General features: G+C 41.2%; 1 protein-coding gene across 1 annotated transcript; it reads right to left on the bottom strand.

Annotated features, from left to right (window-relative positions):
• Nucleotides 1-3,031: 3,031 nt before the first annotated feature.
• Nucleotides 3,032-17,432, bottom strand: LEMD1 (LEM domain containing 1). Its single transcript, XM_079980150.1, is given in 9 exon segments — nt 3,032-3,361; nt 5,535-5,596; nt 7,292-7,387; nt 8,079-8,162; nt 9,695-9,768; nt 10,316-10,423; nt 11,569-11,755; nt 17,304-17,386; nt 17,389-17,432. Coding segments are annotated over 9 exon segments (936 nt in total). The 5' UTR covers nt 17,411-17,432; the 3' UTR covers nt 3,032-3,141.
• Nucleotides 17,433-19,153: the final 1,721 nt, after the last annotated feature.

Here is a 19,153-nt window from a genome sequence, read left to right as displayed (position 1 = left end):
TAATAAGAAATCTGCAGCTGAACCAGAAGAGACATTTTTGGAACAGGTGGAGAGGAAAGAAGGAGTGGAAAAGGAAAATACCAATCAGAAGCCTATATTGTCAGGAAATAAAGAAGAAGATCTTCGGATTACAAATCTGCGAAAGATGAGAAAGATGAAGGAGGAAGTCCCTGGAGTACCTGGAATTCTGGAATTTAAAAGAATAAAGAAATATGATTGGGACTCTTTGAGTATGGGAGATCAGCTGACCTTTTGCAGCAACTGCTTTTAAGTATTTTGGATGGAAGAAAACTTGGTGTGACTGCGACTGAACTCCTTCGAGACCTGAGGACCAACAAAAAGGGTTACCCAACAAAATCGGCGGAGAGAGACTGACAGAGACTTGAAGGCCTCGGATGTGAGGAATCCGGGCTAGGAACTGTTTCTGTGGACATAAGGGATGGAAACCAGGGGAGGGAGGGAGGGGAGAACAGAATTTTAAAATTTTATGATTTTTGTATTTGGCCATTATGACATATAATTAATTAAAATATAAAGGGAGAAATTCGTGGGAGGGAAATTAGGTCGACCTTAGAAAAAAGATTTAATGTTTATAAGAGAATTGGATAAGTTAAATGTGGACAAGTAAAAAGAGTTAAGTTTTAAAAATAATAATAATATGTTAAAGATGAGAGATAAGAACTTGCTGAATTAATTATTGGAATTGGGATGTATGAAGAGGGGGTGGGGGGAAGTCAAGGAAAGAGGGTAAAGAAAGTAAGAGTATGAAATTATATATGTTTTGTTTTTGTTTTTGTTGTGTGCGTGTGTATAAAATGTGAAAACCTAATAAAAATTTTTATAAAAAAAAAAAAAATATGCAATGCCTGGATGGGCAGCAATGAGATAAATTCAGAATTGGCAACTACTTAGTAATGCCTAGCTCTAGTTGTCCAAAAAGGTCACTCACCAATTCCAGCTTTGACTTCACTCACTGGGTGAAACCCTGTAAGCAGGGACTAAAAGTAAAGGTAAAGGGACCCCTGACCATTAGGTCCAGTCGTGACCGATTCTGGGGTTGCGGCGCTCATCTCGCTTTATTAGCTGAGGGAGCCGGTGTACAGCTTCCAGGTCATGTGGCCAGCATGACTAAGCCGTTTCTGGTGAACCAGAGCAGCGCATGGAAACGCCGTTTACCTTCCCGCTGGAGTGGTACCTATTTATCTACTTGCACTTTGACGTGCTTTCGAACTGCTAGGTTAGCAAGAGTAGGGACCGAGCAACGGGTGCTCACCCTGTCATGGGGATTCAAACCGCCGACCTTCTGATTGGCAAGTCCTAGGCTCTGTGGTTTAACCCACAGCGCCACCCTCAAGCAGGGACTACCAGCCAGCATTTTACAGAAATTTTGGGGGTGGAGAGCTCACATTTTGTCTTATGTCTTTTGAACTACAGCACATAGGAACTTTTTTTAAAAAAAGAAAATAATTCAGGTACCCCAAAATCCAACTCCATCTACTTATGTCGATGGTACTATTGCACTATAGCACAGCTAAAGCAGAACAACCCCCCACCCCACCCACATTTCTGGTATTAAATGTTACAGGATTGGAAATGAAGCTGTATTAACCTGAAAGTTTATCAGGTGCAAATAGCATTAAAAGTGGGATCACACATAACTAACAAGATACCAAGTATAAAATCATCATGAATGCACAATAAAAAGATTTCTCATACCCCCTGCCCAAAAAGCCCCCACAAGATTTTGAGCTTCAGTAGTCAACTTTCCTTACCCTGGGCTTCCTGCACATTATTATAGGTAATTGTACAATATCATTTTCATGGATACGTTAGAAGATATCAAACCAAACCATCTCTCATTCTTACTAAATCATATGTCAGGAAGTAATGTCAGGAAGTAATCACAGGAAACATTCATTGAATGAGAGGAATGACAACTTGATTGCTGCTTGTGCCCCTTTGTTACCACAGAATAAAATCATAAGGTGTACAATTTAGGATGATAGAAATGTAATAAAGCACTTTAACAAAGATTGTAGAAATTACACAGGTAACTTGGCATTTGCTAAAAAGTTAAAATTTGTCTGAAAGCAACTTTTGAGCTTTCACCATTTGAGATACTTTATGCTTTTTAAAAACCATGACTACAAAAGCTGTGACTCCACAACCCAGTAATTTAGTTTCTTAGTATTCAACCTATAACAAGGGGAGTTGAAATTGATAATGTAATCACTTTCATGCTTCACAAAACAAAGCCTTAAATGAGTAAGAAAAGCTTTGGTCTAATTTGTGTAAACAAACAAAAAGAATCTGGTGTAATTAAACTCTCAATACCCAGATGTCAGAATGCCAATCAGAAGGAAAGATGGCAATAAAACCAGTCTATTCTGAGCTGAGTGAGCTACAGCTGCATACCCACATTTCATTATAGATGGACACCTTACCACAAGCAGGAGCTCTCCTGTCCTTTGCCCTGGACCATTTAGTAGCTTGCTCCTTCTCAGGCTCTCTGTGTGGTCCAGCTCCTCCTGCAAGCCTGTCCTATATGAAGTAATAAGGGCTTCTGCTTGAGGTAAAGTGCCTGGCTGTGCTGTAACATGCAGACATGACCTCAGCTCATCAGTATGGACGGGGACACGTCCTGCTCAGCACCTACAGAGAACCACTCTGCAACAAAATTTATAGGCATGAACACATACTGGAGGAGCAAGACTGCTAGCATATTGCTTTTCTGGGTTCCTATCTCTTACTGCTTGCTTCATCAGCTTAAACAATATTTTCTGGGCAGATGGTCTAGTAACTAGAATGGAAAATTGACTGCTAGAGATAACGCAACTTTCTATGATTTCCCCGCCTAAAATGGCACAACATGCCAAAGTGAGCAATTTTAATTCAACCTTCTAAAGAAATGTCCATATATGAACTCAACAATAAAAAGTGGTATTATAAAGAAAGGTGATGCTACCAGATGTTGACGTCAAGAGAAACTGGTTTAATACAAACTCTAAAGGAAGAAAACACACACACAGGATAATTCTTTTTGTGTTTTAATCAGCTACCCCCAAATACTTAATTCATAAGCAGCTAGACAGAACCACCCTGTCTGGTCTAACAACTCCATTTCTAAAAGACAGAATACACTCATTTGCCCTTGGCAAAGCTTGTGAATGGATTATGAAAATTAGTTTCCATAGTTACATACACAAAGAGAAGGAACATGAAGATGGCAAAAGCAGCAATCTTTACACGTATTGGTATACGTCCTTCTCTTGATCTCCCAGGTACTACATGGCATTTGGTTTCAGGATCTTGTTTCACAGAGGGAGGATTCTCCTTTATTGCGTTTCTTCTTCTTCTAGCACTAGAAACACAAGAAGCAATATTGCTGATCATACTTTTAAAAAGAGAAACATTGCCTAACACTTTTCAAATTAAGACATGTAGTCTCACACTAGATCAGCATCCTAGCCTAGAAAAACAGGAAACTAGAAGATTACTAAACTGCAGCACTATAATTCAGAATAACATTTTTGTATAGAACAGGTGCAGGAGTGGTACTGGGTGGGAACTTTGTATTCTGAATGGCAGGGGCTGGACAGCTTAATGCTGTTGAAAATTCTCTGTCCTAACTTTTCTGGAAACCATTCAAGCTTTCTAGCAGCCAATTGATTGTTAGGCCAATTGATGAGTAAAGTCCCATCCCAACAAAGATATATCTTCCAAAGGCTTAGTCCATTGTTGCTTGTTTTCCCCTTCCCAGCAATCAATTGTTCCCTACCTTCAGACTAACCTATTTAAGTATTGCACTCCTCCAATTCTACACAAACATTTCACCTTGTCAGATGAAATGATTCCCAACTCTCCTGTGAGTTCTCCCAACCCCTCCAAAAGCCTCTTTTTTTGGAGGGGGGGGGAAGCCCCATAATGCAAGCAGCAGTCTTTATGCAAGGTTTTGACTGACAGGGCTGGTTAGATGAATTCTGCCCTCTATCATTAAAATTAAGTGCTCTGAAAAGCAGAAAGTATTACCACCTGCTTGCACCACAAATAAACTAATTGTGAAGAAAAGCTGGAATAATTGTCTAGTTTAGGTGTTAGAACCAAGGTTTGTTCTTGGTTTACCACTTGAGGCTTGTCTGGGAGAGAGAAACCACAAGCTAGGGTTTGGGTATAATGCTAAGCCAAATCATGGCTTAACAGCAGCAGCAAGACCAGGGGGAAAGTGCTGCAGTCCCCATCTTCACTCTGGGAATCCATGTTTGCTCATTTATGCTAAGCCATGGATCAGAGTGTTAAGCTACTGACCTCCCTTGAAACTAATATAACAAACAATTGTTTTATATCTGCAGAGTAAGATTATTGACCTATGCAACCCAGTAAGCTCTAAATCAGGTGAGGAACTTCCAGCCCATGGGTCTCATCAGGTATTCCAGGAATCCTCATTTGGTTCACGAGGCTGTTTTGGCCAAGCCACATCCATCTACTCTACACTTCCCATCATATATAACAGCAGCCATGAGGAAGGTAAAGGCAGGGCTTGATGAAAGGGGCTTTGCATCCACGATCAACCAAGGCCCCCAGTGCAATGCTTCCCAAGAGATGATAATCAGCTGGTTATTGGTACTTGAAGAGTGATGTGTAGGAGGGCTTTGCAGGTCCTGTGCTAAGTGCTTCCCAAACCCCTATAATCTCAATTGCCAAGCACAGGCCTTGAACAGATGCTTCTCAAGTGCCAACAATCAGCTGATTGTTGATGCCTGGGAAGGGACATATACCTTCTTCTCCTGGAAAAAAACAGGTCATCTGACATCATAGTACAGTGGTGCCCCGCAAGACGAATACCTCGCAAGACGGAAAACCTGCTAGACGAAAGGGTTTTCCGTTTTGGAGGTGCTTCGCAAAACGAATTTCCTATGGGCTTGCTTCGCAAGACGAAAATGTCTTGCGAGTTCCTGCGGGGTTTTTTCCCTTCCCCCCCTTTTCTAAGCCGCTAAGCCGCTTATCAGCTGATCCGCTAAGCCGCTTATCAGCTGATCCGCTAAGCCGCTTATCAGCTGATCCGCTAAGCCGCTTATCAGCTGATCCGCTAAGCCGCTTATCAGCTGATCCGCTAAGCCGCTAATAGCGCTAATCCGCTAATGGGCTTGCTTCGCAAGACGAAAAAACCGCAAGACGAAGAGACTCGCGGAACGGATTCTTTTCGTCTTGCGAGGCACCACTGTAACATCAAATAATTAATAGGTGGCGGGTTCTGTCCACCAGTCTAACCTGGCCCACAGGGGTCCAATGGCTTGATCCAGTTCTCTACCTCTGCTGTGCTGTAAATATTCACAAACTCAGTATGTTCAATGAGTTTCTTTTCCACAACATATGGAAAGCCTTAACAGAACTTCTTCAGTTTACTTCCAAGACTAGGAATTCTAAGGAACTGTTGCTATCTCCGTGTGTGTGTGTGTGTGTGAGAGAGAGAGAGAGAGAGAGAGAGAGAGAGAGAGAGAGAGATCCTTTGTCAGGCAGTTTTTGAAGAGCTTTACCTTTGTCCTACAGTAACATTAACATCAGGATAGCCAAAGTCTTGGTGTGGTAGATCACTTGTCTGCAAAAAGGAAAAAGGTTTGTTTCATAGGCATCCTAGCAGTTACCTCCTTTTGTGGTTATGGTGAAAGCTTGTAGTTGAATGGTACTGTCATGTAGGGATAATATTCTATTTTAGATCATATTATTTGAAAGTTCCCCACTATAAGGTTTGTGCTTTTATCAATCTGATTCTCGTTCCCAATGGTTCCTGGCATAAGCCCTTTAAAAAAACAACAATTGTGTTCCTTTCTTATTAATTATAATCTTCTTAGAGACAAACTCAAATGTGTTAGTTCATCATGGATTGTCTGGACATAACTTTCCCTGAGTTCTATAAGGGGAAGGTGAAACATGTGGCTTTCTTGGTTTGATGTGTTGAACCAGAGGCAATTTCCAGAGTGTCCAGGTTTCCAAATTCATCATCCCACATATGTGCATCACTTTTGATTAATGAAACTGCTTGCTTCTAAGCAAGTATGAAATGGTAAGCATATAGGCCAGCATGGGTGTAGCCAGGATTTTCATTGGGGGGAAAGGGCAGGACTTGGGGAGGCAGAACTGACGTGATTTGTCAGTTAGTTATTTCTATTGTTTTACTTGATTGGGGGGGCACCTGCCCTCCCCTGCCTACGCCCATGTAGGCCAGTTACATATTCTCTTTACCGGACCTAAAATGCTCAGACATATCTGACATGAAGATCAGACACAAGAATTGCTTTTCTGAGGTTATAAATACAACTATGGCCAAATTTTGGTTTTAAGTCCTCCACAACCTAAATTATTCCTACCTTGAAAGCTGTCAGAGGGCATGTAACTTGCTAAGGGAAATCTGGAGGAGCAACTGACATGATCTGCTTAGTTGTACTCTGGGGACGTAGACTGACATTACTGTAAAACTAGCAGAGCTTGTGTGCTTCCTGCTGCACCTCTACAAAACTCTTCAACCTGCCCAGCCTTAACTAGAAGTAAAATACATTTTAAAAAATCTGTTTAACAACAGGCAACATCTTAAGAAAAAGAATCCTTTTCATACTTTTTTAGAAGCAAGGCCATCTGACACATTGTGATCAAAACGCTTATGTGCCAATAAAGCAAAAAGGAAGTAAAGAAGTTAGATGAAAACCTGTGAAACATTTATGGCAACCCAGAAGTTCAAATAAAAACACTGGTTGCCTGTTGTTTACTCTGTCTTACACATAAACTGAATGTCCTAACAGTTTATAATAGCTTCTCAGAAATGTCACCCTTGAAGGTTCTGACTTTAAAAACGCAAGTCAAATTCTAGTTCATCCACAAATAAGCAATGCAATCATGGTTAGCTAGCATCTACAGCAAGAACAGATATCTAACATTTGACAGCTTTGGTCTAGCAAATATATATCAAGTTTCAGTATCTGGGAAAAGAACAAGAGAATGAATATATATATATATATATATATATATATATATATACAGTGGTGCCCCGCAAGACGAACGCCTCGCAAGACGGAAAACCCGCTAGACGAAAGGGTTTTCCGTTTTGGAGGCGCTTCGCAAAACGAATTTCCCTATGGGCTTGCTTCGCAAGACGAAAATGTCTTGCGAGTTCCTGTGGGGTTTTTTCCCTTTCCCCCCCCCTTTTCCTAAGCCCTAAGCCGCTTCTCTGCTTTCAAGAATGGCACATTTAGTGCCAGGTTTAACATTTGAGTGTGTTGTACCATCGCTGCAAAAATACCTTTTGTCTGTAATTCCTTTCAGGACTGCCAGCTTTCTTCCTTGGTCCTTGTGACCGATGCAGTGCCACTTTACCCTCTGGCAATATTTCCTGCAGCTGTTAATACACAAGATGACATTAATTAAAGATGTGTGGGCAAGAAGAAAAGGATGAAAGCTGGAAGCATTCATAGCAAAGATGATCTATCGTCTTTGGCAAAAGTTCAGGCATGTTACATGAACAGTATCATTCATTTGTAAATTGCAAGTCTGCTAAAAAAAATGTCTGCTTGCTACAATTCCTTTAGCAGCAGTCACTCCACACTTTCACTCTGAGTTTTAAAAATGGAGAAACTGTTGATGTAAAAGAGACATTGCAAATCCAGCTTTATCATTAATTGCAGCCAACTTAAACATATGACAAGTCTGGCCAAAATTTGAAAATTATTTTTTTCTTTAGGAAAATAAGAGAATCGGTTTCCCACCCCTACAGAGGATAACAAAAACTAATTTGGAAATAAATTAGTTAAGTCAAAGTAGCAATCCTTCAGAATTAGCATCCATGGAAAGTAAGTACAACAACAAAAAGTATCGCAGGATTATTATTTAAATCAATGTTCTTCTATCTTAAGTCTCCAGATATTGTTGGACTACAATTCCCATAATCCTCAGTCAATGGTCTGGGATGATCTGAGCTGTAGTCCAACATCATCTAGGGACCCAAGGTTGAAGAACTAAGTTAAATGACCCAGACAATGAAAGTTGCATCAGCCTGACTAAATCAAAGGGCTGCAACAGTAGCTACTTACTTCTGCCACTATTTTAGCTAAACTGTGTTCAACATCAGATGACAAGAGTTTTTTCTGACGTTCTGCCACATCTGCAGGTGATTTCTGAAGTAAAAAAGAAACCACAAAAACTATGACTGAAACTGAAGATAGAGAAGGTCATATGATATTATGTGTGGGTGAGGATGGGCATACTGCTTTATAAACATGAAACTATGCAACCAGTTGGCTGTTCTACAGAGTTCTGAGATCAGAATGCTTAGTAGGTTTTTTGAATAAGAGGCAGGAATCAGTTTTGTGTTCTTCACCTAAACAGTGGTGGTAGTTATTGTGTTCTCTGTTGACTGGACATCTTCTACCAAGACATTTCTTAAATGAAGTCTGCTGCACAATAAGTGATCAGGACAGGAGGAAAAGCAAATAAAAAGTAAAATAAAATCCTGATAAAAATTAACAGGCCAGAGACTGTAACTGAAAGAAAACTGAAAACAAATGAGCCCACAACTATGAAAAATGGCTAACAAAATTCACTAAGAAATAAACATTTCCACAATGCTGCTTCAGTGGACGAAAGAAAAACAAGAATGATAGTGTGTGTTTTGCCCTATGAGATAAGTGTAGTGGGAGGACTTTCCCCCTTGAGAGGAGGTATCAGCTTATAGACTCTCTAAAGTAAGAGTTCTCAGCAGTGTTTTGGTCAGGTGAAAAACCAAAAGGTGTGCTTGCACAGAGACCACAAAGAGCCAACTACTCTATACAATAGAAGGATTAAATAAAATTAATGCATAATTTTAAAGAGATGTTTTCCTTCCCATAAATTACTAGCATGGGTTATCTGGGTAACTCCTGAGTTAGCGAGCAGCGTTTTTTGGTTTTTTTTAATAGTTAGCATCATAAACATCACAGAATATTGGGGTTGCCCCCTTTGGCCAATAAACTCTTCCAAAAGAGACTTAAAGATTTGTGTTTCAAGTGCTGCTCCTGCAGACAACCCAGCAGCTGACATCAGGAGAAATCAAGTGAGGGAGTGAAGTATGGCTGGGCATTGTAACAGGTTACTCTTGAGTTTGTAAACTCTTTGTGAAAGAATAACAGGTTAGATAAGCATGTCTGAGGTGTGAGTTGTATCTAGCAATTCCCCCCCCCCACACACACATTGTTGGACCTGACCAGTGCTTAAGTGCAAGGTTGGCATCCCTAGGGGGTTTGGTGGGTTGCCAGAAAATCAATTTCTGCCATGATCGCTTCTCCAAAATTTATCTTCATTAGGCTAACAACCAAAAGTAGCCAATTTGATTATTAGAAGATCTGTCATGGAACAATTCACTGCATGGATATGAATGCTGTTCTGTCCCGTTTAAATATACCTGAAATTCGTCTACATTCCCAGTTATAATTCCTCTGATGTGTATTTTCTGTCTGTAAATAAAGTTGAATATTCTTAACTATCTGTGAAATCTATTTTGCATCAGATTTCCTAGGGCTCTAGTGCATCAACAGAAGCCACAGAAGAACATTCTAATTATGTGATTGGAGTAATTGCTTCACTTGTCAGGAGTCTGACACAAAGTACATCAGTTTATATTAGCTCACAATTTAGCTATAGCCATAAAATATTCATGCCTTGGGTTACTTACATTTTCAGACCCAGAGGTATGTTCAGTTGTCACTTTGAGGCCATTTGTTTGGATGACTACTTCTGTGGTTTTTCCTAGGTGATAATATATATATTTTTAGTAACTGTCACTGATTCATCTATGCCACATTATACAACACAATACTTTCAAAAATGGAGTTCCAAACTCAAGAGCTCTGAAGTAGCTGAATTTACTGTGCAGAATGCTAGGATATGGGATTTTACAAAAGTGATATGCTTTCCTGAAGTATTCTCAGGTAGATTTCCAGAACATCCTTCCCCGCACTCTACTATTCAAATAGGGAAAGCATTCCTTTGTTTCCCAAGCCATTGTACTTTCAGCAATCCTGTTTCCTGAATTTACAGAATCCAGGCGCCTTGTGCCAGCCATATCCTCATGAAAGTAGTCTTCTGCACATGCATCCCTAACAGGATGGGGAACTATGCATGCAAATAATGTGCATGGATTGCTCCAGAATGAGATCCCCACAACATGCTTACTTTAATTATGAATGTCATCATTTGAATTTACAACCAATCTATGTTAGCCACTAGGACTGTACTATATATTGGGAGTGGGGGCTCAAAGCATTTCATTTAGGGAATGATTACTATGTACTACCTTCTCCATCGTTTTCAGAATTAACCTCACTGTTCAACTCAGCTGCTGTTCCTGGGCATTGCTTCATCAACTGCAGGAGCTTGTTCTCATAAATGGTCCTTGTAGAAGCTAAAAGAAACAGGCCAGAGCACAAATGTTTTTAGCAATAGTTTGCTGCATTTCAAAGTGTTATTAAATTGTTGGCATTGAACGGGAAATTTTACATACTCAGAATGGTTGATAATCATTTAGAGCTGGATGGGGCTTTAACCAATGCAGGAAATCTAGAGCTGGGGGATTCCCAACAGAGGGCTATCCAGTACCCAGCATCCACCAAATTGGTTCCATTATTAAACTGCTCTTACTGTTAAGAAGTTTCTCCTAATGTCCAATTAAGACCTACCCTCCATTGACTTATGCTGGATCTGCCCATTGAAGCAGCAGAGAACAAATCTTTGCCCTCTCCTATGCAGTAGCTATGGTTTTCCCAGTAGTGATGTATGGAAGTGAGAGCTGGACCATAAAGAAGGCTGATCGCCGAAGAATTGATGCTTTTGAATTATGGTGCTGGAGGAGACTCTTGAGAGTCCCATGGACTGCAAGAAGATCAAACCTCTCCATTCTGAAGGAAATCAGTCCTGAGTGCTCACTGGAAGGACAGATTATGAAGCTGAGGCTCCAGTACTTTGGCCACCTCATGAGAAGACTCCCTGGAGAAGACCCTGATGTTGGGAAAGATGGAGGGCACAAGGAGAAGGGGGCGACAGAGGACGAGATGGTTGGATAGTGTTTTCGAGGTTACCAGCATGAGTCTGACCAAGCTGCGGGGGGCAGTGGAGGACAGGAGTGCCTGGCGTTCTCTGGTCCATGGGGTCACGAAGAGTCGGACACGACTAAACGACTAAACAACAACAACATGCAGTAGCTGTTGGCAGGGCAGAGGCATTGCTCACCTAGTTTCCCAACACAGAGGCTTCTGCCAGTTACTAAGGGAGTGGTTGCAAGGACAAGGCACCATGGGCACAGCAGTGGAGCCATGTGCCCATGCTGACCGACAGCAACCAAACATTCATTCTGTCCAGAAAAAAAGAACCTCAAATCAATTGCATACGCTCTCCCTGCCCAGAACTGGCTTGCCTCTAGCTGGGATTGACAACTATTTGCCTTAATCTGGAAATCACTCATCTGTTACTGCAAATTCAACTGCTCACTACAATATTAGACTCAACTGCCCTTTATATCACTGTTTTAGTGATCACTCTTCTGAAGCATACGTAATATTGGTCCAGGGGTGATTCCATATGCACAGAGAAGCTCCCATAGCTCAGTGTCACTCAGAGCTGTAACATCAATTTCATCTTTGGAGTCTTGTTCCACAGAGCCTTGTTCTGCAGAATCTTTTCCCTTGTTTTCTATGTGCACATCAACAGTAACCTTCTCCATATCTCCTAATGGTAGGGTCTATGAAAAAACACAACACTGGTTAAGAATACTCACTTTATTGCAGTATCCCCCCCCCCATTAATCACTTTTGAATGCGACAAGTAAACATGAATTAGCTTAAGTGCTGCATCTGGATTTGTGCCAGCTTTGGAATGATTTCTTAAGGTCTTAAAAGAATGATCAGATAAACAGTATTACAATGTTTATATGCATATTCATAAAAATGTAGAAACCAAAATAAGTATAAAGTGACATATCTCACTGACAACACCAACAAAAATGATTCTGCCAAAATTTCAGTTTAAGTGCTCCAAAAATGAAAGTATATATAACTAGAAAGTGTGTCAGGAATCATGATGAACCAATAAAAGTGACTGCCAGAATGATTGGATATATTTTGGGCAAAACTAGACTTTTCAGCAGAGGAGAGATTACTGCCCCATGTCTAATACTCCCCTCCACATCTTGTCACCAAGTAACATGCTATAATTGTAGCCTGCCCTATAGAAGCAAAGAAACGTTTCTTTCAACAGGACTGCAGTTATGCAAGATAAACTGTTTGTGCAAGGAGAAGGTGGGCAGCAATGGCACAGTGCAAAAAACTCATTGTCTTCCTGGCACTCTCTGCAAAAGAGAGAGCCAAAAGAGGCGGTGCACCTCCTATTGGAGAGGAAGGCACAGTGCATGCCCTTGAAAACTCTTAAGTAAACTGGTGTTTAGAATTACATCATCCCCCCATAGAAGTATGATCCAATTATTAAGAACACAGCTAAGTAGAGAAAAGAGATTCCAACCACTAACTGCAGTACAGCATTGCAAAGAACAAAACTGCTTTTCAGATTTACATATACATATTTTCCTGCTCTCAAGCCAATATTATCAGATGCATCAATGTGCTGTTCCAGCTTGTTTTATGACCTTATTTCTATTGTAACCCACTTTGAAAATATAGTAAATGATTAAAGGCAGGAGGTTTTATTGTATAAGATCAGTATATATTCTAAAATCAGCTCTCAGAATACATTTTGTCCTCAAAACTCTTATTATCCCCACATATAAATCATACCAATGGCTTCTCCAGACAACCTGTTTATTGAGCATTCCTCCCGATTTACTTGTATAAAGTTTAAAGGGAGAGCAGACTATTTCTGGTCTTTATTGCTTTTTATATTTTTACCAATTGGCTTTCAATGATTTTTATTGTTGTTACTGCAGTATTCTGCTTTTATGTCATACACTACCTTGTTATATTTTCTGTGAAATGGCTGTGTGTGTGTATATATATATATATATATATAATTGATCATTTGTTATTTGTTTGTGGGATGTTTACGCATCTTCCTGTCAATCATTCATTCTTGCCACACTTTGAATACTTTCCTCTGCCACTTTCCTAACCATAAGAAGTCCAGGTTAAAAAAAAAGAAAGTGGATTTGCACCAGGACCAGATGGCCTGACGGCTAAATACTACAAGATGCTGAAAGAATGCTTAATACAACCATTGAAGGAAGTTTGCAATGAAATCCTGAAGGGGAAAAAGGCACCTGAATCGTGGAAAGAGGCTTTCATCTCACTTATACCGAAGACAGAAGCTGAGAAGAACCAGGTTAGAAACTACCGCCCTATATCTTTACTCAATGTGGATTACAAAATTTTTGCAGACATTTTGGCAAAAAGATTGAAAAGAGTGTTGATAGAGGAGATTCATAAGGACCAAACAGGCTTTCTCCCAGGGAGATATATGTCAGACAATGTGAGGAACATTATAGACATTTTAGAGTTGCTAGATGTTGACATTAACAGGAAAGCAGTTCTGATTTTTGTGGACGCGGAGAAAGCCTTTGACAATATCTGCTGGACTTTTATGAAAAAAAATCTCCAAGGGATGGGGGTAGGCCAAGGTTTTGAAAACGGTATAGGTGCAATATATTCCCAACAAAAGGCCAAGCTAATTGTAAACAATGTGGTTACAGAAGAAATACCCATAGAAAAAGGTACACGGCAGGGATGCCCAATATCCCCTTTGCTTTTTATATCAGTCCTGGAGGTTTTGTTAAACATGATTAGAAAGGACCAGTTGGTTAAAGGAGTTCAGGTCGGAGTTAGACATTACAAGTTAAGAGCATTTGCAGATGACCTAGTATTGACTTTGCAACAGCCAGACACTAGTACTAAAAGAGTATTAGAACTAATTGAAATATTTGGTCGAGTAGCAGGTTTTAAATTGAACAAACAAAAAACGAAAGTGTTGGAAAAAAACTTAACAATGGAAGAAAGAGAGAGTTTTCAGAATGAAACAGGCCTGGAAATAACAAAAAGGGTAAAATACCTGGGGTTAAACTTAACATCCAAGAATGTGAATTTATTTAAGGATAATTATGAAAAAACTTGGGCAGAGGTAAAGAAAGATCTGGAAATATGGTCAAGGTTGAAACTTTCCTTGTTAGGCCGAATTGCTACTATTAAGATGAATGTATTGCCTAGAATGCTGTTTTTATTCCAGACGTTGCAGATTTTGGACAAGATGGATTGTTTCAGGAAGTGGCAGAAAGACATATCAAAATTTGTCTGGCAGGGCAAAAAGCCCAGAATTAAATTTAAGATTTTAACTGATGCAAAGGATAGAGGGGGGTTTGCCCTGCCGGACTTAAGACTTTATTATGAATCGGCAGCTTTCTGCTGGTTGAAACACTGGCTACTTCTTGAGAACACTGACATTTTGGACCTGGAAGGGTACGACAATAGCTTTGGTTGGCATGCATATTTATGGTATGACAAGGTAAAGGTGTACAAAAGTTTTAAAAACCATATTGTGAGGAAAGCATTGTATAATGTTTGGATTAGATATAAAGATCTGCTGGAAAGTAAAACCCCTAGGTGGGTGTCACCAATGGAAGCTAGGGAAGTAAAAAAGCTTAATATGGACTCTAAATGGCCAAAATATCATGAAATTTTAGAATATGATGGTGAAAGGGTGACACTTCAGAGTTATGAGAAACTAAAGCCTAAGGTTCGAGATTGGTTGCATTATCATCAGATAAATGAGACATTTAAACAGGACAGAAAAATAGGATTTCAGAAAGAGAAGTCAAAACTAGAAACAGAACTGTTGGAACCCAATACTAAGAACTTATCAAAAATGTATAACTTGCTGTTGAAATGGAATACACAGGATGAAATGGTGAAATCAGCTATGATTAAATGGGCACAAGATATCGGTCATGATATTATGTTTGCTGACTGGGAACAGTTATGGACCACCGGTATCAAATTTACTGCATGTAATGCTTTAAAAGAAAATATTATGAAAATGATCTATCGGTGGTACATGACCCCAGTCAAGCTTGCAAAAATTTACCATTTGCCTAATAATAAGTGTTGGAAATGTAATGAGACTGAAGGCACCTTCTACCATCTTTGGTGGACCTGCCCAAAGGTTAAAGCTTTCTGGGAAATGATCTATAATGAAATTAAGAAGGTCCTTAAGTGGACTTTTCCTAAGAAACCAGAGGCTTTCCTTTTGGGCATGGTTGGCCAAGTGGTGTTAAGGAAGGATAGGATTTTTTTTTATGTACGCCACTACAGCAGCAAGAATTCTACTGGCAAAGTATTGGAAGACGCAAGAACTACCTACTCTGGAAGAATGGCAAACAAAGGTGATTGACTTTATGGGACTGGCCGAGATGACGGGCAGAATCCGTGACCAGGGGAAAGAGACAGTGGAAGAGGACTGGAAGAAATTTAAAATATATCTTAAGAACAATTGTAAAATTGATGAATGTTAAGATGTCAGGGGGTAAGAGGTAAAGAAATTGCAGCAGTAATCAAAAAAACTAAAGGAACTTTTATGAAAGGGAATTAAGATAATGGACCTAAGGGTTGCTAAAGAATCAATAAACAAGGATGCAGGGATGGGGAGGTATGGGGAAGTCAAAAGAAAGAAGGGTATGAAACGATCAGTTGGAAATTGTGTTGTTTTGTGTTGCTTTTGTTATCTGTTTGAAAAACGAATAAAAATTATTATAAAAAAATAAAAATAAAAAAAGAAAGTGGATTTGTTGCACTAGCACAACGGAACACTTTTAACTGCAGAAACCAGTATTTCCAGAATGCACTTGAATTATTTCTGCAAAACAGCAAGTCAGGAGGCACCCAGGAGGAATACCCTTGAGGTGAGCATCCAATTAAATCACCCAAAGAACTGGCATGAGCATTTGGCATCCTTCGGAAGCCAGCAGATCACACACACACACCAGGTCCCCATGCCTTTTTTTTGGGTGGTGGCGGCTAGGAACACATTTTATGGGATGAAAAATTGGGGACTGATAAGACCAGCTCCAAGTCTGAGGAGGTCCTGGGCAATGTGGGTCAGGATGTCCCCGATGCAGCTATACGGGCCAGATGTACTGACACTGCTGCATGTGACACTGCTGACACACTTTTAATTCCCCACAATTCCCCCAGAGTAATGCTAGATCACAGATGTTGTGAAAAATTAAAAGGGAGGCTGGATCCCAACCAGCTGATTCATACAGCTAGGTAAGCCTCCTGCCAGCTCCACTAAAGCACTTTTGCCCTGGAGTTTCTCAAATCTGGAGCCGACCCTGTCAGTCCCCAATTTTCCATTTAAAAAAAAATCTGAATGCCCTGTTCTTTAAAATGTATGTGAAAGCAAGGTGCTGGAAAGAGGATAAAATTTCAGATTCATCCTTCTCTTTTTCTAAGGGATATAAAATAGGACATCTGGGTTTTTAAAAATGAAAACGGCCACATTTCCAATACTGTATTGTGAACAAACAGCAAGTAACAGAATGCAGTGTAAAAGGGGGTAAGGCCGGTGTTTTTTTTTCCTGGGGGTACACATACCCCTAAACATTTTGTAAATCTTTGTACTTTTGTCCATTTACTGTATTTATTTACCCCGATTTGAACTATAAATTGATTTTCTTGAGTCAAAATAAGAGTACCCCTAAACATTTTTTTAGAAAAAAAAGCACTGCGTAGGGCCTCCCCAAAAGCATCTCCTGCACCTTGTTTTGCTCTATATTTACCTCATTGAGGGGCTTTAATAACGCCCTATAAAAATTCACAGTGCTCTGTGAGGTAGTTTCTCCAAACGGCTATTACTTTTCAAACTTGCCTCCTCCCTCCTTTGGAAAAGAAAAGGCAAATGAATCTGGACGGCCCCTCGGTCCTACTAACTCGTCCTGGACGGTAGCAAAGTGGCCTTCCCGCCTCACTTTTCAGTCTCCTCGCTCTCACGCTCCATTCCACGCGGAACGCGACGCCCGTCCCACCCCCGCGCCTTTTACGCCCGTTTTCACCCCCGTCTTGGGTTCCTCATCCTGCACTGCAAACCCCGAGGGGGCGCCGCACCCCCACCCACTGCTCTTAAACGGCCGGCGTAGGGAAAGCGGCGTGTTATTAAACATAAGGTATTTCTAAACCTTCGACTCCGCTTGCTTACAACTTCATCGAAGGGGTAAAATAAATCCCCTCTCGGGGACCCGTGACCCCGACGTGATTCGAACACGCAGCCTTCTGATCTGGAGTCAGACGCGCTACCGTTGCGCCACGAGGTCTTAGGAAGCTCTTCGAAAGCTCAGCTTGAAGAGTCTGCCGCCGCTCTTCGGCTTGCTTTTTTTTTTTCCTCCCTCTTCCTCTTTGCGCATGCGCTCTGCTCTGTTTGGGGTTTTTTTTAAATACACACTCACCGAGGTGGGGCACCTTGCTTTTTCTGCATTCCTAGACTGGTTACCCTTTGCTAAAGGAAATAAAGAAATTACATAGCCTTACTTATTTTCACTTCAAAACCCTACTCTAAGCCCCCCGCAGAAACAGATGTCAAGGCAGCTAGTAGGAGGAGCAACAGCTTCGCGCCCTCCCGGGCTGTTTTGAAACCGCCGTTTTGAAGGACAGCCCCTATGTGTTTACCCAGCCAACCACCAGGCAAACCACGCCTCTTTATGGGCGGAACCTACGCGGGAAACTGAGACCCTGAGAAGGCAGTTACGCCGGAAGCTACCACCTTGTGGGGAACATACTTTTACTGGACAGGTCCACTAAAGGTCCTGCGGGCGGGGGGGGGAGCAATAAGTGGTAAGGTTCGAAGTGGCTGTCTCTGGGCAGGGAAGGCGGTGCTTGCAGAGCGAGCTGTCGCTGTTGATAGGAAAATACAACAAAGAGCCTTGTGTCACTTTAAAAAGGTGTAGCTATTTTGTGGACCGAGTCTTCTGAGGCATGAGAAGTCCTCAGTTGGCAGACCAACACTTCTTATCTCTCTCATGAATGGTTAAAGTCTTTAATGCACAACAAGACTCTTTTATTTTGTTGTCGTCTCCATATTGACTTCACCTCTGTAATTTAATGAAGATGTAAACCGCGTACGGGAACGCAGGTGGCGCTGTGGGTTAAAGCCTCAGCGCCTAGGGCTTGCCGATCGAAAGGTCGGCGGTTCGAATCCCTGCGGCAGGGTGCGCTCCCGCTGCTCGGTCCCAGCGCCTGCCAACCTAGCAGTTCGAAAGCACCTCCGGGTGCAAGTAGATAAATAGGGACCGCTTACCAGCGGGAAGGTAAACGGCGTTTCCGTGTGCGGCTCTGGCTCGCCAGAGCAGCGATGTCACGCTGGCCACGTGACCCGGAAGTGTCTCCGGACAGCGCTGGCCCCTGGCCTCTTAAGTGAGATGGGCGCACAACCCCAGAGTCTGTCAAGACTGGCCCGTACGGGCAGGGGTACCTTTACCTTTTTAAACCGCGTACATTTTCACACACAACAGGTCGATAACACTGATGCCACGGAAGACTTGAGTCCACGTAACCCACGCCAATAAATCTTACAGCTGCCACCTGCCAACTAAAGTCCAGCCGAAACCATGCATGTGCATGCCTGTAGGAGAGCCAGCATTTCACCAAATTACTGCTTTCCTAGAGATATAATAGTGGTATAAATAGAAATATAAATAGCGGTATAGACTGTTTGCAGTCTAAGCACATTTAACTAGAACTCAAAAGGAAATAATCAGTTCAATGGGACTCCCGAGTAAAAGCTACAGTGCTGTAATTCCTTGAAGACTGACCCCAAATTTAGGCTGGTACAAGCTTCTTTGTGTACTGAGTCTGCTTCATCACCACCACCAAGTAAGTGTGCACAGGATTGTCACCACAGAAATCCTGTGCATATGTGAAACTGCATTCTAGGCAGCGATAGCACACACCAACCCATCCAAATCAATGTGCTTTTTAGCTCACCTAACAGGATCAGGTTGCTACTTGATAAAATAATTGATCAGATTGACTAAATCTGTATCAGTTTGCATGAGGCAATGGTTCTGAAAGGGGGGGGGGAATAGTGTTTTAGTTTGTTTTTAAAGCCATTTGCATATTTCTCATCAGGCACTATTTCAAGATGGCTGTTG

Source organism: Podarcis cretensis (assembly GCF_951804945.1).
Source record: "Podarcis cretensis genome assembly, chromosome: 6".
Taxonomy (NCBI): Eukaryota; Metazoa; Chordata; class Lepidosauria; order Squamata; family Lacertidae; genus Podarcis; species Podarcis cretensis.
The sequence above is the reverse complement of the archived record's forward strand: the minus strand, read 5'-3'. Positions and strand labels throughout refer to the sequence as shown.